Source organism: Molothrus aeneus, chromosome 3, assembly GCF_037042795.1.
Source record: "Molothrus aeneus isolate 106 chromosome 3, BPBGC_Maene_1.0, whole genome shotgun sequence".
NCBI classification, from domain to species: Eukaryota; Metazoa; Chordata; class Aves; order Passeriformes; family Icteridae; genus Molothrus; species Molothrus aeneus.
Genome location: NC_089648.1, coordinates 47,992,963 through 48,016,765, shown reverse-complemented (window position 1 = coordinate 48,016,765; position 23,803 = coordinate 47,992,963). Strand labels below are relative to the sequence as shown.

Sequence of the window (23,803 nt, the reverse complement as noted above, 5' to 3'; positions counted from 1 at the left end):
GGAAGGATGTGGCCTCCTCTGTGCACAATTCAAGAATCTATCATTCCATGGTGTTTAAAATGATTATGCAAGGATGCAACATTCCTGAAACCTCATTTAGCTACTTAGCAAGACATATTTAAGGTGGATAATATAGCTCAGAAATCTGTCTCTCTCTGGCACTTACAGAAATAAATGTTCTGTAATGAAATTCTAGAAATGAAAAGTAGACTATTAGGAGAACCTTGTAAAATGAAAGTGCACATGTGAAATTTATTTTTTCATAGCTTTGAGCATATTATTCATACATAATTCCTTTTTGAAATTTCATCTTTGAAGTGATTTGGAATCTGGCTTGCTTTTCAGGCAGTTTCTACTTGGGTTGTTGTTGCATTATAAATTTCATTATGAGCATTCAAACCAGTCATGCTGGTTTTTAAAGGATCTTAAAAGTAGTGCATGGAATATGTAGTTCTGGTAATACTTTACAGCTGAATAGCAGCAGCACAGACTTGTAAGAGATTTTTTTCCCTTAGTTTTTGTTTCAGAGTAATTTGAGGAAGCGTTTTATTAACAGCTCCAAATGGAAGAGCATTACATACATTCTGTATGTAGTAAAAATAGGCTCAATTACTAAGCTGTTAGGACATCTATACAATGTGTTGCACCAGGCCTGTATGCTTCAATTATATCCATGCAGAAAACTGTATGAATGAAGTATCTGTCAGCCATGTTCAAATTACAAGGGGATGTTTTCATTCTTACTGTGATTAGTTATTATTTTATAGCTGTTTTGACTTCATGTACTTGTGAGTAATTTCATTAGTGTTTTGTATTTTGGTAACTATGTATCATGTGAGAAAAATACTTTTTTTTGTGTCACGCATCACTTGAGGTGTTATTGATCTACTTGAACCAGTTATTGCTTGGTAGAAACACCGTATATATTCTAACACATTAAATTTGTGTTTGTGTGTCTTTTGAATGAGACAAACTGCTGAGAAGATACATTGCTGATGAACAGAGGGAAATGTCAGTTCAGGGTTTTAGGTGTTTATTTACAGCATAGTTGAATTGCTGCAAGGTAAAAACTTCCAGAGCTATGTTACTGGTGGAAACAACTGGTGGTGTGACTGAGGCATTTGTGAACTTGGCAGGCCTTGATTGACAGAAGGCCAGCTCCTCTTATAGCTCTTCTTTGAGCCTCTGGAAATTCCCCCATGGAAAGGTACTCAGTCTCAACTCTATAGGCATTTTTTAGATTGGAATTGACTAAATATTTTTGTCACTGGGAAATTACTTTAACTATTTTCTTCTTCAGGATTTTCTGTCATTTAGTGACAATGCACCTATTGCCTTCTTATTAATTTTCCCCCCCTCTTTAAATTGAGCTGGCCTTTTGAGAAAAGAGAGCTGGATAACTCTGATTCTCTCAAAAACGTTGACTCATTTTTATAAAAGGTAGGACAGTTCTGACAGTAAGCTGTTGAAAAGCTACCTGCTGAGTCAGAACAAAGTTTAGATTAATTTTCACCTGGGGCAGTAACAAAATTGCTTAGGAATCCAGGGCCAGAGAATGTGTATACAGGACTTATAGGCAAAATCCTGTTTGCTGCAGTTATTCCAATTGGCTGTTTTCATTCTGAAATGCCAGTGAGGTGCTGCCTCCTGCCTGGGATTCCACATGGGGCTGGATTGAACAAATTTTGGCATGTGGTTGAAAATGGCAAGCAGATACTCCATCCAAACTTTAATTCCCTTTTAACTCTTCCTAGATGGTGTCTCTGTTCTGGCAACAGGCTGAAAGCTGCTATTTTTATATATTTGTGTGGGTAAATATATAAAAAAATGTAAAAATGCCTGCAAAACACAAGCCCATGCTAATATGTTTTTTATATATATACACCCACGTATTTATAAATACTAGCTTATATAATTCCTATATATAGAGTGTGTTTTTAATTTAATATGTAATGTATGGCTATTGTATTTGCTATACTGTGTTTTCTATATATAGTAGATATCAGTGTGTGTGTATTTGTAGATTAAATAGTAGGTATGTCTAAAGCTTAAAAATGCAAAATACTAAATTTGGGTGGTTTATATATTCTAAATACTATGGATTATTCTTAGTATGATAACATATAATTTAAATACTACCAATTCTACCACCCCATCGACCCAAACAAATTAGGTGCTTAAGTGTATAAAAAGAATTTCTGAAAATGGGATTGAGTTGTAATTGGAAGGTTTTAATAATAAAATAATTTATTATTATATTCTATATTCTTGTATGTTATATATATAATATTTTTAGAGGAAAACCAATGCTATCTGTTGAAGAGTTTTTTAACTCTTGGAAAGTTGTTCACATCTCCTATGATTTGGGTTCAAGTGCATTTCCTTACTTAGTATTTTGTTCCCTTTCTCTTTTCCATGGTCCCAGAGACAGAAAGGCAGCCGAGTCGGGAGTACATGGAGTCCCTGCAGCGGCTGAAGGACGTGCTGAGCGAGCTGGAGGGCAAGCAGCACTGCATTGCCAGTGGCCTGAGCGAGCCCAGCAAGGTGGAGAGCGCCCTGCAGCAGGCCAAGGTAACTCTCCCCTTTGCACTGAGGAAGGAGGTTTCCCCACTGCTGCCACCCTCTGTTCTCCTGCCTTGCTTTCAGTGGGGTAGCTAACACTGCTCAGAGGGGTGTCAGGGATGTGGGTGTGGAACTCACTTTTGGATGTGGCTTGCTGAGTTATCAGGCTGCTGAGGGACATGTCCAGGCAAGGGCTGGGTATCTCTGAGCCTGCAAGACTTCACAGCATCTTATGCTGCCTGTGACAGGAGATGGGGCTGAGAGCTGGGGCTGCTCAGTCAGGGGAAAAGGACCTAAAAGGCCCTCTCTGGTCTGCATGTTCTTCCTGTGCTCAGGAGTTGCAAAACAATTGTTAGGGTTCCAAGAGCATCTCCCTTCTAGAGGCTGGGCTGGATCTGTTTGGTGACCTGATCCAAGGTCTGCTCCTCTGTTGCTGAGTGCATTTGTAAGGAAAACGAGGAGCTGGGAGCTGCACCTGCCTGAGCCACACCACAATCGTGCCTGTGCCTGGCCTGATTCTCTCCTGGGGCAGGGTGACCTCCTCTGACCCTGCCTCTGCCCTTCTGAAGGGCCTGTGGTTTGCAGGCTTTCCACCCTCCCCTCCAAGCACTGGGTAAGTATATTAACCCAGGTGTGAGGGCTCTGCTGGCTTTAAACTGTCTGAGCGTCAGCTGGTTAACAAACCCATCCTGCTCAGGTGTTTGGAGAGAGTAGCTGTACTTCTCTGACCTCCAGACTGCCTATCAAAGGGAAGCCGTGCTTATAAAGTAGACAAAAATTTATAGATGACAGCAACTTTGCAAATACCAGATACTGAGGCAGGGATATACCTCTCTCCAGGGAGAGAATTCTGCATCTCCAGTATTTTCCCCCCTTTTTTTTGTTTGTTTGTTTGGAAAAACATCAAATTCTTCCCTGCCTGCTCTACCACCTTCCACATTCAGAAGCATGTGTTTTTCCATCTTTGGTGGCCTAATAAGGCTGGAGGAGCTCTGGATCTCTGGTTGCTGGGTGCAATATCCTTCTCTATTCAGCAGAGCGATGATTTTTGGAAGTCCAGTAAACAGAGTTGTTAGTGCTTTGTGGTTTTTTTGAACTAAGAGATTAAAACAAGCTTTGATTCTTTGGCTTTCTCTTTAGTGTTGCTTCTGTATTGTTTAAACGTGGTGGAGGTTTTCTGGTCCATATGCTACATTAATTGAAATATCATTTAGCCTTTGGAGGCTTGTCTTTTCCTGCCTCTGCCCAGTTTTCTTCAGAGACTAATTACCCTGAAAGGACACACTATGCTAGTGTAGGTGCACTAATGTTAGAGTGTGACAGGAGAGGGGACCAAACTGTATATGAGGAGCTGCTTGTGGACCTGGGGTTTGTTCAGCTCTCTCTGCACTGTAGCAGCACTGCTAAGTGCTTCGTCTGTGTGGTCTCCTGCACAGAATGCTCTTGTTTTCTGAAACATACATTCCTCTTCCCAGTCTCATTGCTACCTCTCTACCTGTCTTAGAGGAATTGCTACATTTTCCAGGAAAAGAAACCACGATAAATGTAAAGTAGATTTGAGAGCATGAACATTTTAAAAAAAGAGTCTTCCTCAGTAAAAATACAGCAAAATATGTATGCACACATCCTGCTTGTACATATTAAGTATATATACTAGAAAATTAAATCCATTAAATTAATAATCATTTAATGCATTCATTGTGCATATCTCTTAAGCAAATTTGAAGCATTGTAATCAGAATGATGAGTTCAATGAAGTGGCAGCATTTTTCATGTTTTGGCTTATACCTTCAGCTGTTATTTTTCATATTAGTAAATTAGTTCTTTCAAATCAAGTGACTCTTTATATCACCAATGTCATAGTGAATATACACCAATGTCATAGTGAAGATACATATGTATCTTCCCTGTATCCCATCTGGGAAAGTAGTTTTCAAAACTTGAGTATCCAGAGCTTTTTTTTGCAACTAAGAAATTATATTTCACTTTACAAAACTTGGAAGAACACTCTCAGCTGGTTTGCATGTGCTTTTAAAAAGCAAACTTGTGGGGATATGAACATACTGAGGCCGTGGTCTGTCTGCATTGCAGTTTGCTCTGAGAGTGCAGTGTGGCACAACTGTTGCTTTGTTGACTCGAGTGCCAGTACGGCACGGCACATGGGAGGCGTAGATGCCTGCGCATGTTGAGCTTTGTGGCCAAGCTTTCCTACCCCTTCTGTAGTCTCTGCTGCTGCACCAGTACAGCAGCTGAAGGTTTTGCTGTTTAAAAGGTTGTTTGGACATCTCTGCTGCAATAACTGCTGTAGCTGGAGTATCACTCTTCATTGAGTCTGCACAAGTATCACTCTTGACCATCTGCACAATGAAACTTTTAATGCACTTGGATTTATATGTAAATGTGTACCTATTGTATGGCTAATACTAGAAGGAGGCTTTTTTTCCTTTTGTTATAGACAGTTTGTGAGACACTGGAAGCCCAGAAGCCCAGGGTAGATAAACTTGCTGAAGAAACAAAGGCTTTGGAGAAGCATGCATCTTCGGATATAAAAAACACCTACATGCAAGAGTTCAAGGATGTGCAGGGACGCTGGGACAAGTTAAAGGTCAAGATTTCCAAAGATGTTAAACTACTGGAGGAAATTATGCCCAAGTTGAGAATGTTTGAGGTAAAATGAAAGGATTTTTTTTTTTGGCTTGCATAACTCAGTTGCTTTATAGACCTTTCTTTCTCTGTGTTCCTGCAGGAGTCCAGATGAAACTGATTGAGAAGTGGAATTTTGATGATCCACTAGTCTGGCAGAGGCTGAAAGCATATATAGTGTATTTGTAGCAGCATAGAAGTGGAATTCTAATGTGCCCAGGATATTATTTTGTCTTCTAACAGAAATACTTTTCAGTTAAAATTAGTGTCCCTCTCTTTTTATAAGGAAAGGTTGTGCTAAGGTCAAGGGCATGCCAGCTGTGCTGTTAATCCCAGTAGGGGCTGATGATCTTCGGTGTGATTGGTGTCAGATGCCCACTAGTCTTCAAGTGTAATTCCATGCCTGCTACAGAAAACTTGCTCCTTCAAGTAAGGTTTTGGTGAACAGTCATGAAGAATTAGTACAGGGAAGTTAGAAAAGTGAGTAAGGAAAATGCTTGGGTGTAGTGACTTTTCCAGTTCCAACCATGGCCTCTGAAGTGACAGGAAGGACAGTTAAAAAATTAAGGTTACTCAGCCCTCCTACCTATTTTATAAATATATACACATGCCTATGAAATTCTGCAAGACAGAAAATCCCACTGTTCTGAGAACAGAATTATGTCCTGAGCAAGATACTAGAAACTTTCCTGTTACCTTAAAAGGAAGTACAGAAGACAAAAAAGAAATTATAGCAGAAGAAACAATGGAAGCAATTATTATATAGTTGCTTTATTAATATTAAACCATTATTATAATTATTAAGTAACTGAAAATGAAAGAAATACCTACCAGTGCTATCTGTTGACATATGGGGCTTACATTGTGTTGTCTTATGAACTGTATTTTTGAGTATGCAATTTCTCTATTTTCTAAATGGTTTGTAAAACTGTCAGTGGATGGACTGTTGTGTCATATTCCCTGATTTTTTCCTTTGGTACTTATCTATATGGAGATTTTTGTAGTCTAATACTGTATAAATTAAAAATGATAGTCTGGAACAAGTTGAATAAAAATGCTGTGGACAGCACTGGGCACACCAGGATATAACTTGTACTGCAGGAAAGATTGATATGGCAGCCTTGGTGTATGGTCCTGGTGCAGACTCCAAGCACAAGAGTAGTTTGGAGAATGGCTAGGCAGGATCTCCTTGGCTAAAAAGGAGTTGAAGCACCTGGCTATTAAAGGGGAAAAAAGTTTACATGGCGGAGAAAAAAAAAGTTAATGTCAGTGCTTGGGCGACATGTGGTTTATGTTCAACTACACACAAGTATTACTTTATTTTTAATGTTTCTTTTTTTTTCCTCCCTAAAGCACCTTTAAAAATTGACATTTCCCAAAACAACACTCCTCGCATTTAGGTTTTTGAAAAGAAACAGTGTAAATATTTTCATTTTAACAGTGAGCAGACAGGTGAACAGTGACTAAGATACCTTTGTTAGCCTGATGAGCATGTAAGTGGCAGATCTGCCTGTGAGTCCTGCTATTAGGTGGTTCTTCTGTTATTTGTGATGTGATAGAGGCTCCCCCAAGCTGACAGTGCGTGCATTAGTGACATGAACTGGGAGTAATGTTTTACCGGTAGACTGTAATACTCATGTGATGGGAGGAGTAGACAAGGCTCATTTTATCAGTTTTGCGTCTTGTTTTTCCTGAAAGAAATTTTCTTTATCTTGTATTCTGTTATCATACCTCTAGTAATGTATGGCTTGCTGTGTCTTTGATTATGTATCACTCTCAGATCTTTTAAATCTGCTGCATGGCTGTACATCATGTGGTTTTTCTAGGAGTGAACAAGTTAAGATTCAGCACATTTGATCTTTGTTCGTGCCTGGAATAAATGTCAAAAACTGATCCTGAAGAAGTGAAGGTCTATAAGAAAGACCTTATAGCAGCATTCCAGTACCTAAAGGGAACCTTCGAGAGATGGAGAACTTTTAACATGGGCTTGTGGGGACAGGACAAGGGATAATGGGCTCTTAACTGAAAGAGGGTAGGTTTACATTAGACTTTAGGGAGAAATTCTTTACTGTGAGGGCAGTAAAGAAACACTTGAACTTGTTGTCCAGAGAAGCTGTGGATGCTTCATTCATGGAAGTGTTCAAGGCCCATTTGGATGGCGTCTAGTGGAAGATGACCCTACCCATGGCTGGTGGGTTGGAACTGAATGATCTTTAAGGTCTATTCCAACCCAGACCATTCTATGATGAGGATGTTCGTGTCTAAAAATTGTGAACTCTTGTACCTCAACAGCCTACACTGGTTATTTGACCACTGATAATTATTTACCTGTGCAATGTAGGAACATTTACTTAATTAAACTTTGTAGGCTTGGTTTGTGATTCAGCAAGTTATTTAAATGTGTGTCTAACTTTGAGTAACCCCACTTAATTATCTTCAGCTATTTATGTAAATAAATATGTAAATATGTAAAAAATGCTAAATTAGTTGTGTGCTATAGTGCCTTGTCAAAAGGCAGCCTTTATAAATACGTATTTTTTTACATTAAGCTATGGTTCACTGTTAAGCATCATAGGGTCTGTTTTTTAGAAAATTATTTTCAGGCTAATCATCTGCAGGAAATTCCATCAAAATGGAAAAGGAATGAAGAAAATGTCATGACTTTGACCTCTAATGGTAGCAGTGATCTAAAAATAAACGTGGACTTAGTCTAATGGGTTTTCATTAATGCAGACATTTTTTGAGAAACAGTGTGTAACATATTGATTTTGAAAACACTGTTAGTGTAAGGTTTTTAAGAAAATGAAGTGTATGCTTTCCTCCTCTGTGACATGCGGAGTAGAAGGTGAAGCTGATGAGCTGTTCTGTGATGATCATTGTGTCAGGATAGATGACATCTATTAAAAACTCCAACCAAATAGTCCAAAAATATTGAGTAAAAGCCCAGCTATATTAATAAAAAATGTCAGCCGCATAAGTTGGTTGAACCAGGGGAAATAAGATCCCTCTTTGTATTGGTTTTGTTTGTAAGGATGATTTGGAATATCCATGACTGCATGGGAAGGAGATGGCAATGCCTCTGTCTCCTTTCTTCCCTTCCTCCCTTCCTACCTCATTGCAGGGTACAAGGAACTGCCAATTGTTAGATCACATAATTCTGAAGTTGGGTATGTTTATTTTTTCCCCAAGAGTTGCTCTAGTGAGTACAGTATTGTACTATTGGCCTCAAAGAGCTAGGATTTTTTTAAATTTTAGTGGTTAGTCTGTTCCTCTGTATTTTTTTACTTTTATGTGTGTCTTGCTTATGCAAATGGCTTTCCCAGCATGGTTTCTACCTGAAAAGTATGTTTAGCATTATCCACACCTCTTTTCCACATATGTATTTTTATAGGGCCCTCTCTTTTCCTTTGGCATGCAGTTTTCAAACAAGTGTGGAAACAGTCATGCATTTTTTTTATCATAGTTTTTAGGCATATTTCCAGCCTTCAGCCAGGTCCTTCATGTGAAGAGTAACCACATAATTCTTGAAACCATGCTCTCCTCCTTAACTGATCCTGTGCTTTGGTGTGAGAGATAGCCTGAAACAGTTCAGTGGCACTTAAACCATGCTCTGGTGGATGGAAGAATATCACTATTATGAATTTAATATTCATATAAATTTGACAACAGAAATTTGGGATGCCCTTCTTCCCCCCAAAAAGCCCAACAAAACAAACCCAAAAATTAAACAAAAGTTGGTCTGAGTCAAAACTAAGACTATGCCAGCAGCTTGTAGAACACCCTTTGCAAGCTGCTAGAAGTTGAAATGCAACAGCTATACATTCTTCATTGCAGCAATGTATCAATGTTCTTTACTATATTTGATTTAGACTGACTCTAAAGTTGTTCAGAAGTGGATGGATGGAGTGAAAGACTTCTTGATGACAGAAAAGGCTGTTCAAGGGGATACTGAAGGACTTCAAAGGCAACTTGACCAGTGCACAGTGAGTTTTGCTCTTATAAGGAATCTTTTGAAATAACAAGTAGCATCTCTTCTTTATTATTTTGCTTGTATTAAGTACTGTTCATAGCACATTAAGCCCACCAGAAAAAATGTTTTATATTTCTTCAGGGCATGTTTGAGTTGGTTTCTTTTTTTTTGCAGCTATAATATTTTGTGCTTTTTTTAAGGTCTTCACTGTAGTTATAGATACCTATCTACAAGTTGGCATTATTTCCTCTATAAAAGGCTGATATATTTTTCACAATTTTTTGTGATTAGGGAATTGAATCTGTGGGTGAAAAGTGCCTTCTGCATTAAATTTCCAAGTGTAGCTTAAAAGTAAGAAGCAAATAACTGATCAAAGTCCTAGAGTTTAGAATTTTGCAAGGAAGATTCCTGGCTAGTCAGTGTCACATAATGATCACATTTAGGTAGAATTTTGTCTTATAGTAAGTAATTACAGTGTACCTTCAAATGCTTTTTTCCAGGAGAAGACTATAGATTGAAGTACACCAGAAATAGAATATTTAGTGCATGTAATCTTCAAACTTGTGTTGTTTTGATGTCGACAGTTGACATATGAAAAAGTTTATGCTGTGTATGGCAAGCTGTACTTTGTTCTTTAGTTGCATAGTTCTGATATTTTGAATCACTGAAGGATTATTTTAAGCAATCTGGTATTGATCTGATCACAGCATTGATCTGCTCCAAAAACTTTTTCTGGAATGATTAAAAGTCTCAAAATTATTGATACTGTTATAAATTAATGTAAAATCTTGCTGAAGAACAACATTCCTTTTCTCTGATGCGTGTTTAGATGTTTATCAATGAAATGGAGACAATTGAACCATCACTGAAAGAGATGAAAGAAGTAGAGGCTGCTTTAAGAGCTCAGCCTATTGCGAGCATAAATACTTGGACAAAGTCTAGGCTAGTAGACTGCCAGACTCAGTGGGAGAAGCTGAGCAAACAGGTGAGTTCTCCACATGTTGCTGGTGCTCGTTTGTTGCTGCAGCTGTGTGGTTGTGTGGCATTGTGAGGATTGTTAGGAGGTGAAGCAGTGAAACAGTGGGATGGGAATGTTTTACTCGTTTCACTGTCAAAGTGGCTGAAGCTCAACTTGAATGCATGTGTTTCTTGGTACCTGACTTGAAAGAGCAAAATAAACTCTATAATTGTTTGTGATTAAAAATTAATTTGTTCACTTGGCTTTATGCTAATCTTTCTAGAGAGTGGGAGGAAGATCTGACCTTTTTTTCTTGTTTCTGAAGACTGGAATATTATGCTGTCCCTGTATAATTTTTATTGGTTTCCAAGCAGCTTTGAAAAATAAAAAGCTACAAATAGACTACCACTCCAATTTGGTGTATTTGGTTGTTTCTTTTGGGTGGAAGCTTTCTGCTGTCAGTAGAAACATTCATTTTGTTGCAATTGCTGATGAAAATCTGTGTTAGAGAGCCTTGCTGTTGATATAGAATCCAGAGTATCTGGGTTGTGGAAAGAAGTGAGGCCTGAAGAGTGTTTTATTGCTCAGTATAATGATATATCTAACTATATTATACTTGTAATCAGAAAAGGATTTTATTCTGTCTGACTTTTTCCAAGGATTGTTACCAGTTTATGTTCAATGAAGGAGGAAAAAAAGGTCATATTTCTCCTTCCCTCACTTTAAGATTTTGTTGATCTGCTAAAAAGGGTTCATAAGTTTGTGTGTGCATGTGAAAGTGCTCTGTTAATTAAAAAGGCCTGAAAATGTTTTGGTACTAAAATATTTTACCAAAGACTTGTGTTTTTTCACATGTACAAGGACATTTAAGTAACAAAACTGCTATTTCTTTCTCTACCTTGGATTCTAGATCATTAGTCAGAAAAATCGCCTGTCTGAAAGTCAGGAAAAAGCTATAAATCTGAAGAAGGATTTGGCAGAGATGCAAGAATGGATGACCCAAGCTGAAGAAGAATATTTGGAGAAAGATTTTGAATACAAGTCCCCTGAAGAGCTAGAGAATGCAGTAGAGGAAATGAAGGTCAGCAATGCCAGCTCATTGTAGAGGCCTGATTAAAGAGAAACAGAACCTTAAAGCTTTGGGGGTTGACCTTTTATGGAATTATATTTGTGGAAAGGAGCTCAGGTCATGACAAGATTAGTGGTATTTTTCATCTTTGCTGTGTGGAATTTTTGATTTTTAAGGCATAAACTATAAAACCAGATGTTCTTTTTGGCCATGAGGGATAGGGAGTTCATAGTAAATTACAGCTTGCTCAGCTGTTGAGTCAGGTGTTTTTATGTATAGCATATTAAACATTAGGAATATGGGAAAACTTTGCAGGAGACAAATCTTGAGAAAGGTATAGTGTCATGTTGTATTTCTATCTAAATTAGTGGTTGTGAAAACATTCTTCTGCTCTATCACTTGGATCTCAGTTTCTTGTCCCCTAAATATTCTAACTCCACATTTAGAAAATCACTTTAAAACAGGTGTGTTGTCATGTGTTCATCATCTGTTGCAAACAGAGATTTTTTTTTTAATATCATTAGTTGGAAGAGATCCACAAGGATCAGTGGGTGATACTGGTTGCTGCCAGCAATACCCACTGCTGCTTATTTTTGAGTCTGGTGACCAAGTAAATGGAGAGGAAGGAGATATTTTTGTCTCATTATAATATTGTCAGTTGAACAGATAATTTTCTTGGATACATGTACAGAGTAAATAATTCCCTGCTTTTTACTCTAAGAGTTCAGTCATGGCTTCATAAATGGTTTTATTTGTGTACACTTTGTAAGCGAGTATCCACTATACTGTTACTTGATGGACAATTAAAAAAAATTATTCTCCCTTACAAGTGCTTTAATGAAGCCATTTGAAGTTTTGAATTGTCCCTTTTGAAGGGGTTTTGAAGCAGTCCTTAACAAGAGTTTTAATATATTCATGTCCTTTGAAGCCACTTGAGATCGCATAGTCTGACAGCTGGCTGAACACAAGCCAAGGAGAGAAAGAGCCTTCTTTTCATTGGCAAATCTGTGAGACTTTTAGCACATTTACCTTTGTCAAATCCAGATTATATTGTGTATATTATGACAGTTATATCAGTGAACCTGTAAGCTTATTGTAACACTTAAAATTCCCTTTCATTTGCAGTAACAATATTATCCTGGGACTACTTGTAGGACTGGGATTTGGCTCATTTTTGCATATGCTCTCATTTGAACAGAGAGTGGAACTCCTGCTGACAGGAGGAATAAGTTTAAGATAAGGCTGGGTGGTTTTTGAAAATCCTGCCATAAAATATATTTCCAAAATTTTATATTCTTTGCCATTCTATGAACTGACTTTTTTATTGCCTTATATCTAGAAGATATCTTGAATTATATATACAAAAATTGTGCTAAATTCTACTATACAGTGCAATGCCTTATTTATCAGAGGTATTTCAATTTCATAAAATTGTTCTTGAAACCTGAAAAGAAAGATACGGAGCAGTCTCAGTTTCCGGAGCCTTTTATTTGTCTTGGCGGGGAGACTCAGACTGGTCTGCCTGATCTGTCTTCCAGCTATCCTTCCTCAGTTCTGGCTAAGGCAAAATTTGACAAGCGACAATACAGTTTCTCCAGACCTGTGTGTTGGAAGTTGTACTGTACTTACCCTGTAAATGTGTTGCCAGGCTCCTCTGAGTGTAGTTAGATTGAAGGAATTCTTCTAGCTGTCCTTTTTGTGTGTTCCTTGAGCATACCCAACAGCTGTGGGGGAGGTCCCAGCTTTGTAATTGCACATGTCCTGGGTAATTACATCGTCTTTCCTGGATAAGTTTGGGAGATAGTTACTGAGCTCTGAGACACATCATTTCTGTAAATTCACCCTACCTTTTTCTTCCTGATATACTTGTTTTTTAGCAAACGTCTATTTTATGTTTCTGGTAAATTTGTTTTTCGTATTTGCGTGATAGAAGTAGCACTGAACTTGATTTTTTTCTTTTTTTTGCTTTTAGTAATGAGTTTTCTTAATGAACAAACCATGAATGATAAATATATCTGTATGCTTAATAAAACAGGATCTTTCACTACTTGCTAACATGACCTGAATTCCATGCAAGTTAGTGCTGTATTTTGTTACGTCCAGGCCCAAGAAATACATTGGCAGCGAGACCTCCAATGTGAAACTGCTTATCTGTGATTTGAGTGGTGAGTAGCTGAGTGTAAGGCAACTGAAGGTTGATAGTGTAACATGTTTTTTTTGACAGAGAGCGAAGGAGGATGTGTTGCAGAAGGAGGTGAGGGTGAAGATTCTCAAGGACAACATCAAGATGTTGGCCACCAAAGTGCCATCCAGTGGTCAGGACCTGGCGACTGAGTTGAATGTTGTGCTGGAGAACTACCAGCTACTGTGCAATCGGATCCGGGGGAAATGCCACACTTTGGAGGCAAGAATGATAGCTCTCTGCTTAGAAATATCTGTTCAATTCCTTTATTGATGTTCTGGATGAGGTTATAAAGTCTACCCTTAGTAAATTCGTGGATGACACCAAGCTGGGTGGGAGTACTGATCTGCTGGAGGGTAGGAAGGCTCTGCAGAGGAATCTGGACAGGCTGATTTGATGGGCTGAAGCCAAAGGTATGAGTTTCAACAAGACCAAGTACCAGATGCTTCACTTGGGTCACAACAAACCCATGTAGTGCTACAGCCTGGGGGAAGAATGGCTGGAAGATGTCCAGTGAAAAAAGAGCCCAAGGATGCTGACCCACACCCAGGGAATGTGAGCCAGCAGTGTGCCCTGGTGGCTCAGAATGGCATTTTGGCATGTGTTAGAAGTAGTGTGGCCAGCAGGGCTGGGGAAGTGATTGTCCCTCTGTATGTACTTGCTGCTGGTGGGGCACACCTTGAGTGCTTTGTCCAGTTCTAGGCCTCTCACTAAAACGGGGACATTGGGGTGCTGAGAAGGGCAGCAAAGCAGGTTAGGAGGTTTGGAGCACAAGTGCTACGAGGAGCTCTGGAGGGGATGGGGTGTTTAGTGTGGAGAAAAGGAGGCTGAGGGGTGACCTTATTGCTCTCTACAACTGCTTGAAAGGAGAGTGTAGCCAGAAGAAGAGGTTTGGCCTCTTCTCTGAGGCCAGTGACAGAATGAGAGGAAATGGCTTCAAACTGTTCCTGAGGAGGTTTATGTTGTACATTGGGAAGAATTTCTTCACAGAAAGAATGATTAAACATTGGAATGGGCTGCCCAGAGAGGTGGTGGAGTCACTGTCCCTGAAGGTGTTTAAGGCAAGAATGGATATGGCATTTAATGCCATGGTCTTGTTGACAAGGTGGTGCTTAGTCACAGATTGGAATTGGATGATCTCTCAGATCTTTTCCAACTTGATTCTTAAAATGAAGGCAGGTGGCACAAGAAGGGAGTAGAGAAGGACACTGATAATGTCTGAATATAGTAGCTTCAGCATAAATGCATTTTACTCCTTTCCAAGATGACTTTCCTTTGAAATGATGTATTTGGAATCCATGAGACACCATCTAGCTTTGTTTTTATAATTGTATTTGGTGCCTCTGCAAATAAGTAAACTTGTCTCACAGACCTGTTACTGATCCGCGTGTCTTCCAAAAAGGCAAAAAAGGAATTTACCAAAAATTAAAGGTTGAAATCCAGTAATAATTAGGACAAGAGATTATGGTCTGGGGTAGAGTGTGTGTGTCCTGTCTTTCAAAGAGGATTGGATGCATTTTGTTACATTCTTGCATTGTTGTATGAACCTTGCATAGTTATATGAAGTGATAGTTTTAAGACAAGTTTAGTTAGTGACTGCTATGCTCCTTTCTCTGTATCTTCCTGATAGAGCTGCATGTTTTTCTATCTATAACATACTGTACTGTGACATAATATTTTCTACTTGTCTCTTTTAGGTGATTTCTCAGACACATGTCTTTAATTTGTTCATAGGGTTTATGACCTATGCCTGGAATTCTAGGCTAATTCTTTTCTTTTCTGTTGCTCCTAGGAAGTGTGGTCCTGTTGGATTGAGCTGCTTCAGTATCTTGATTTAGAAACAGCTTGGCTAAACAATCTGGAAGAAAGAGTGCAAATGACTGGAAATCTGCCTGATAAATTGGATGCTGTCAATGATGCTCTTGAGGTATTATAATGGTTCTATCAGATAAGTAATTTTACAGATAGTTCTGTTTAAAAAAAAAATCTGCACTTCAGTGGCTCACTGAAATGTGCTGAATATTCTGATTCTTCGCATTAAATGGACTATTAATCTGAATTGAAAATGGAGATTTGTAAGATTCTCCACCAAAAGTGGACTTTTACTGTATGTGATAGTGCCATACTTGGTACTGTGATAAAATTGTGTGCTCTCTCCTGGCCTGTGTAAATTGGTTAATTCCTTCCAGGGCATTAGTGGTATGAAATTATGAGAATAGGCAAAAAGTGCTGTGAAGTTTGATAATCTAAAGTAAAATCACCTTGGTGCCATTATGAATTAAGCCATAACTGATTTATGCTTTTAGAGCACTCTCAAGACAGTTGAAGTGTTAAACTTCTGTATACAACCAGGTTTCCAGGTCTGAAAATGCAGTAATATTCAGTGTCTTGACCTTTAAAACTTTTTCTGATTAGTCCCTGGAATCAGTCCTGCGTCACCCAGCTGATAACCGAACCCAGATTCGGGAACTTGGGCAGACATTGATTGATGGAGGGATTCTTGATGACATCATCAGTGAAAAACTGGAAGCTTTCAATGCCCGCTATGAGGAGTTGAGCCACTTGGTAAGAATTTGGGGTGAGGGTTGAAGTAGATTGGATTTTTCAGCTCAAGTCTGAAATGATTCTTGTTAGCTGAATTCAAAGATACCAGACTGCAATACAGGAAAAGAATAAATAGCATCAGTGGTGTCAGCTGTTTTCAATTTGTAAAAATGTCCAAAGAGCAAGATGTTTTTCTGTTTTTCATTACATGAGCAAAGTTTTTTTGCAAGCTTGCACTGCAGGGATGCCCTTTTATTTTTAAAATAATTTTGACAAAAAGGCAATTCCAAAATCAAGGAACAGCTCAATATTAACAACTTAATATCGCCTTGCTACTGCCATAAATACTGGTGATTTTCTCACTAACTGTAAAAATGAGGAGTGTAAGTGACATTTTCACTCTCAGAAATAGCTAGGAAGAAGTCATGCTGAAACAAAGAACAGAAGGGAAAACATTCTTCTCATTACTCAGCCATTAGGTTGTCCTCTTCCTCTTGTCCTACTTCAGTCTAGTCTTTCATAGATTTAATAAGTAGAGGAAGACTAGCTGTATTTCAGGTAGCACAGGTTTGTAATTTGTGTTCTGTATCCTGGTAATACAGGCCCCTGCCAAATTGTAGGATGGGAGTTTTCTGTCACTGATGAAAAAATGTAATCATAGAGGGTATTTGAGTTCATCTTCATTACAATGAGCAAATGAATGCAGTGCCCTCATTTGGGGGCTATGTGCTGGCATTTAAGTTAGCATTGACTGGTGTTTTTCCTGTTACAACAGGTTTGGCCAATAAAAACCTGTTTGCTTTGGCAGCTGCAGCACTGGCACAGTGGGCTTTTGACAGCTCTCCACAACTGTGTGTGTATGCACATGCACAGGTCTGTGCATGCACGTACTGATAGTGGGGAATTTGTGCTCCTGTGCAGGTAGTGACATTTCAGATGCTGTTGAAGGAAGAAGCAATAAAGGGAAAAAACTGAACTTCTGTTTTGACAGTATAACCAAATGAGTTTATTGTTTTGAAAGGAAATGTGAGTATTGACAGTGTGAATATCAAACAACAGTGATCTGTGGTCTATTGCGAAGTTCCTGTTTCCCATTGAAACTGGTGTGGTTTTAACAGAATACTTCCTTCCTGAGGTAGTAGGAGAGGTGTGTTTTTGCTGTCTCACATGTATCTAGCAGCAGAACTCTTTCTCTTCCACTGCTTGTCAGTTACTGGTTCAGAAGCCACAGCAAGCTTCAAAAATTGCTGCTTTCTAGGATTGTTTTTAGCCAGTCTCCAGGCATAGGATCTTTTCTGGTCTCTCCTCCTTGTTTTGAGGAAGTCTTCTATGATTTGTGTTGAATTATTGCTGCATTTTGTCTCACCTTTCTGTCCTGCTCAGGCGGTGAGCCGACAGATCGCCCTGGAACAACAGCTTCAGACCATGCGAGAAACTGACCACATGCTGCAGGTCTTGCAGGAAAGTTTAGGAGATCTGGATAGACAGCTGACATCTTACCTGACTGACAGGATAGATGCCTTTCAGATGCCCCAGGAGGCCCAGGTATTTCTGTACAGCCCTTCACTACAAAACTTTTGGAAATATTTGATGATAGTGCTCAGTCAGGACTTAGTTATAAATTTCAGTGCTGTGCTGATGCACTAGGTGTTATCTTCTGTAATCTGGAAGGTTTTATTTTTTTTAAGGTTGTATTGAATAACAGCAGTTTTCAATTTAGCAATCTGTCACCAAAGGCAGAATACTTAAAATAAACCTGGTGGTGTTTTAGTTTTACAGAGTAGATTTTCTTCTGGTGGGTGGTAAGAAAGTTCCCCTTCCTCTCTCTGCAAGCAATTTTGAAACGTATTTCTTTCCTGCTTGTGTGATATGGCAGAAAATTCAAGCTGAGATTGCAGCTCATGAATCCACGTTAGAGGAGCTGAAGAAAAGTGCTCGCTCTTTCCCTCCTGCTTCTCCTGAATGCAGGTCTCCCCGTGGTGGAACTCAGCTGGATGCTTTGCAGGTAAAGACATGAGTCACCCTTACACCCTGCCGTGTCAGCCTGTAAATTGTTTAGTGCAGTCAGATGAACCTCAGAAGAAAATAGTGTGTGCTTTTATGTGCTTTCATAAGGAAGCAAACAGCCCTAGATGAATTGAACAAGGAAGCTTGAATTTCACAAGTGTCATGGGATAAGTGCACAAAGTCAGCAAGTCTCTGTATGTGAGTAGAATGGGTATTTTTAAAGTGTATGATACAGAAAGACATCTCTCTTGCACCTCAGGTAGAGATTAGCATTAGGTGATGGCACCATTATTTGCCAAGCCAAAATTCCATATATATTGATCTGTGGTGGCATGATGGGTTATAATCTGTGGTGTGAGATGCTTTAAAGGTTATTTTTTTGAAGTGCAGGTACTAATTTAAAACAATCTTTCAACATAATATTCATAAAACAGAGAAAGCTCCGTGAAGTATGTACAAAGTATCAGCTTTTCCAGAAACCAGCCAATTTTGAGCAGCGCATGTTAGATTGCAAGCGGGTGTTGGATGGTGTAAAAGCAGAACTTCATGTCTTGGATGTGAAGGATATTGACCCAGATGTAATCCAAACTCACTTGGAGAAGTGCATGGTATGTATCCAATGTTCATGGCTCATCCTAGGGGGTGCTTCTTTTTCTTCTAGCTCTTGTTGCTTAAACTCTCTCCTGAGGAAATTTTGCTTAACGTTATCATGGAACTATTGCAGCTCATTGGAAAGTGCTAACAGAGCACTTGATAACTAAAAACCTCATATTCTTGCAGGACATAAAAGTAGTGGGCTGTCGATCATAGATATGGTGGAACAGCTGAGTTTTTATGAACTCCCTTCCCTGGTTTATCCTTATATTCTGGAGAAGTATCACAGTCATTAGTATTTGAACAAAACAAAATACTAAGATGAAGTACAGATCACAATATTAGCCTTGGAGTAAACATTGTTAAATTATTGATCTTATTAATTTTTGAAAATAAGAGCTAGAATAAAATGTTATCAGAATATTTATCAGAATAAAATATCACCAGTAGTTTGGAATCTTCTTGTCAGATATTGCTATTAATTCATAAATCAGAATTGAAGTGCAATTTGAAGTTAAGGTCCTCAAAGGAAGCAGAGTCAGAAAACCTGCACTACAAATTGATCACCAATGTACATATTTGTGCTTTTAGAAACTCTATAAGACCCTCAGTGAGGTGAAATTGGAAGTTGAAACTGTCATCAAGACGGGAAGGCAAATTGTACAGAAACAGCAGACGGATAATCCTAAAGGGATGGATGAACAACTGACAGCACTGAAATTTCTTTACAATGACTTGGGGGCACAGGTAAGAAAAATAAATAAATATATGAATATTTGTCTGCATGTCATTTTTCTGCTGTTAGATGGTGTTTTAAGTTTGATTCTAAAGCTTTTTGTTGGTTAGTTGCTGCATCCCGGAGCAATCATTTGAGAGATTAAATATTACACATCTCCCTGGAGGAGAGGTAGCTTTGAAGAAAGGAAGGTTCACAGACTTTTGATTGCCCTTGAAAATCTGACCTACCATTCATTAAAGTCCTTTAAGATTATTTATGGTCAGATTATCATGTGAGAAATTTAAGTCCACCTGAAGTTTTTTGGGTGTCGTGATGGTTTTGAATTGTAGTCCATCTAAATGGTTGCTCTCAGTGTGAAATAGAAAATGCAGGCAAACCTGTATTTCCCATGAACTGCATTAAATATTGCATAATTTTATTATTAGTTGAATATTTACTTATCCAAGAGAAGTGTTTAAAAGTGGTTAAACCGTTACTGGGCAGATAGGACTCTCTACCTAAATTAAGGTGGAATCCCAAATGGATTTGTGTTTGTTCAGTGCTCCATGAATTAAGCTGGGGGTAAACGATCAGATTAGTCTTGGAATATCTCAGAATGGGTCCTAGGAAATTTTGCAGTTGTGAATTTGAGAACATCCAGGAAGCTGTGGATTCTAGAAGGCATGTAGATAAGAAATTAAGAAAAGGTAGAAAGGCAGAATTACTTGCCGTATAATGTTATGATTTTTATTTCTGAGCAGAGAACAGAGCACAATATTGTAAAATTGATTCTGACTATGATGCTTGGAATTCTTCTCAAGTCTGTGTTAAAATCTCACCAGACTAGTTGTGTAACTGGTGTGAAATACAAATTATTTTACTGTGACAAACATCAAATGTCATATTAATGTTACTGACATGTTTTTAAGGGCAGACTAGATTTTCAGTGAAATTTTTCTTTACAATTTTTTTCTAGCAGCCCTTACAAATTACTAGGAGGAATTGAATTTTACCTATGTGAGTGACTACTCTACAGTCCTTTGAGTTTCAGCTAAAGGACCAAAATAAAGTGATAAACATCAGTTTGGTAATTGCTAGCTATAAATAAAATGGTATGCAGGTTTCTTTATCTCCTTAAATGCATCTCAATTTAAAATTATTTGTATATATTCTCTGTTGTATAGTAAGATACAGATGCTTATAATCTTTCCTTTTAGGGTCCTTCCTTAAAGCAAAAGCAAGACAGTTTTAAGATGCAAGGATTTTATATATTTAGGATTTAGGTGGATACTTATTTTAGCTGGCTAGCACTTTTGCGTTTGCTATCTTTTAAAATCTAATTTTTTTTTTTTTTGTAGGTGACAGAAGGAAAACAAGACCTGGAAAGAGCAACTCAGCTGGCACACAAAATGAGGAAGGAGTCTGCCTCTCTGTCAGAGTGGCTGGCTACCACTGAAGCTGACCTTGTGCAGAAGTCTACTTCAGAGAGCTTGCTTTCTGATCTAGATTCAGAAATTGCCTGGGCCAAAGTAAGAATGCTTACTAAATATTGGTAGAAAAAGTTTCTGACGTTATGGCAATACTATGTAGAAGTGGCTGTGAATTTAAATCCCTGTAACTTGTTCCTAAATCTCCCACATCCTGAAATTTTAGTAGAATCAGTAGTTCATGTTCAGTACCTTACTGAGTCTGATCTGTTTCATCTTAGGCATTTTGCATCAACCTTAAATGCCAGTAAAATATTTAAGATACTACTACATATTTGGTACTAATGGTAACTAAAAAGTTACTGTATCTCTTACACATTTCACAATTATAAGATTCTTAAAATTATCAGCAAATATAATTGTGGACTGGATCAAATATTTTACTAGTAGAACAAACTGAAATTGCATTGAATGAAAAGTGCATTCAATGAAAATTTGAGTTTGTAACTTTTCATTGAAACAGCTTTGTCTTCAAAATTGTGACTCTGCAAAATAAGAGGCCACTGTAATTCCTTATTTTCTTTTGCCTACAAGTTAAAGCTTGTAATGGAAACAGGCAAATGTGTTAGTTACTTTCTTCAGAGTAATCATATTTTCTCCCACTGTAGAAATTTGGATATTACTAAGGGTTAGCAGCAAGTGCCAGATGATACAATTCAGCAGTACTGACCTGTCCAGTTTTTGTTTTCTGTCACCTTTTACTTCTGGAGTGGGTCTGTCTGCAGTCTTAAAACTTGAAAACTCACCAAATTGCGAACTTGTCCAATGTAACCTGTTCTCAGGCATTTCAATCAGGACTAGCAATTATTAGTGCTAGGATTTTGCTGTGGCAGCATGCCCAAGATTCCTCTCCAAACAAACTTTTGAATCCTTATTGGAAGTATACCATAAATTTGTAAGCCATGCATGTAAAGACTGTTATGCTTCACCAGCAGGAGGACAAGTCCTATATGTTGCGTACAAAGTTGTCCTTTCTGTTTTCAAGTTTTCTGGAGGCAATTTTAAAATGTAGTTACTTGAGTATTTGTTTCTATTTCTAAGATAATAAGTTATGATAAAGGAATAAGTTACTTCATAGATAGTATGTTCAAGGAGCTCCAGACGCTGGCTGTGATTAAGTGGATTCTTCACCACACTGTACACTGGCAGTAAAGAACTTTCTAAGTAGGCAGATATCATCAGTAATAATTGGTGATCTTACATGGCAAGAGATCTGTTTTCCACATGGAAACTGTCCTGATCTTTAAGAGATGACATATTGCTTAATTTACAATTTACAGTATGCATACTTTCAAAAAAGGTGGGGTTTATGGATTAAAAAAACTATTTAAAAGCAGAGATGACTTGGAAAAAAGGGTAGAGCTAAAGATACATGTATTTACATATCTCTATATAGATAATATAGCAGTAGGGATTCTGTAATATGTAGCAACTGAATTGAACATCTGCAGTAATAAGTTGTGATGGTTCTCAAAAAAATATTTAGCATTGGCCTACCATGTTTCTCATTATTGCCAACTGTAAAAGTACTTTAATAGGAAAAGATACAGAGGAATCCAGAGTGTCTCTTGAAATTAGTGTTTTGTGCTTTGCAGTGCAGAAAAAAACCTTTTAAAAATGGACTTGGAATGTAGTGTGATGCATTTGCTTTACCTACATAATGAAAAGAAACGGTGAAGATGATCTAAGACAACAAACCAAAAGAGTCCCTAAGTTGTTCAGGACACTTTACATGCATTGTGCTCTCACTCTCTCTTAAAAAATGAGATCATGATCTACAGAGAGTTACTGTAAACAGAAGGCAATTACACGTGGTGTATTTCTTTCCACAAGTGAAGATCACCTACAATATATTTGTTTCCTGTGGATGTAAAAATTACCTTCCCTTGTGTTTGGGACCAGTGCAGTTTTAATGGCTGAACTTGTTTCAGAATGTGCTGAGAGAGCTGGAGAGGAGGAAGGCTGATCTCAAGAGCATCACAGAAAGTTGCACTGCACTCCAGTCCCTGGTGGAAGGGAGTGAGGCTGTCCTGGAGGAGAAGCTGTGTGTCCTTAATGCTGGCTGGAGCAGAGTTCGAACCTGGACTGAGGACTGGTGTGACACCTTGTTGGTAAGTTGCATGCATGAGAAATATTCAGGGTAGCTCTCCTTCCACCTCTTTGGAGCAGCTGGAGTTTTCACTTGTCTCACTTTACTGTAAAGTGAAGCTTCCATGACACCTTATGCATTTAAAGAATGTGGAATGGATATCTGTTTATGCTGTAGATGGAGAGGTAATTCGTGAGGAAGTTGAAAACTGACCTGCTGCATATCCTGCTCTTTATTCAGCCTGAATATTCAGCCTCTGTGCCAGCACCAACATGAACAGTTGGTTTGTGTTGATAAATTCCTTGAGACCTGAATGATGGCTATTTAATGGACAATGGATAACTTTGTGGTGGTGTTCAGCAAAGCACTTGTGACTCTGTCAGTCTATTGCTCTTTTGGACAGACCACAGCTGCAAGTGTTCAAGTATGGCAACAACATCTATTTGGCTGATTAAATAAAAGCCCAAGCATATTATACACCTAAAGCTGCTAATTAGGCTAAATGGACATGAAACAGTCTACAACTGATACTAGTATCAGACTGATGCTTTTATATAAATAAGGTATTTTGGTGTTGTTTAGCTAGTTATTACAATCAACTCATATCAGGGACTTCTGAAGGCAGGAGTTGTGGAAACTTTAGTGTATGAATGGATGGTGAGCCCTGTGCCTGCTGTCCAGTTCCTGTTGCAGGTGATAGTGTTAATTTTGTAATCCAATTCCATTTTAGGAGTAGTCAGGCAGTTTAGCTTTATGTGTAAATGCTGTAAGGATGATCCATAACTAAATACTTCTAGATTATGTTCATATCTGGTGACAAGTATTGTCTGTGCTCTCTAAATCAACATCAAGAAATTTATAGCTCCATGTAGCAAAAGAACAATTTAACCTTACAAAGCACGATCATAGGCCTTATCTCTTTTCTCTCCTGCCTTTGTTTTTTTATTCTGAAAGAGCAAATTTTGTCTACCTTTTTGTTT

At 38.3% G+C, this 23,803-nt stretch overlaps 1 protein-coding gene across 1 annotated transcript in view; it reads left to right on the top strand.

Annotated features, from left to right (window-relative positions):
- The window catches only part of UTRN (utrophin), a 341,520-nt gene that overhangs the window by 98,606 nt on the left and 219,111 nt on the right, over window positions 1-23,803 (top strand). Inside the window, exons 22-35 of the mRNA XM_066546847.1 lie at window positions 2,426-2,571; window positions 5,018-5,230; window positions 9,075-9,188; window positions 10,005-10,160; window positions 11,044-11,214; window positions 13,427-13,606; window positions 15,177-15,311; window positions 15,800-15,949; window positions 17,312-17,473; window positions 17,805-17,933; window positions 18,370-18,543; window positions 19,121-19,276; window positions 20,606-20,776; window positions 22,666-22,845. Coding sequence (XP_066402944.1) covers window positions 2,426-2,571; window positions 5,018-5,230; window positions 9,075-9,188; window positions 10,005-10,160; window positions 11,044-11,214; window positions 13,427-13,606; window positions 15,177-15,311; window positions 15,800-15,949; window positions 17,312-17,473; window positions 17,805-17,933; window positions 18,370-18,543; window positions 19,121-19,276; window positions 20,606-20,776; window positions 22,666-22,845 — 2,237 coding nt within the window. The remainder of the gene's footprint in view (window positions 1-2,425; window positions 2,572-5,017; window positions 5,231-9,074; window positions 9,189-10,004; window positions 10,161-11,043; window positions 11,215-13,426; window positions 13,607-15,176; window positions 15,312-15,799; window positions 15,950-17,311; window positions 17,474-17,804; window positions 17,934-18,369; window positions 18,544-19,120; window positions 19,277-20,605; window positions 20,777-22,665; window positions 22,846-23,803) is intronic.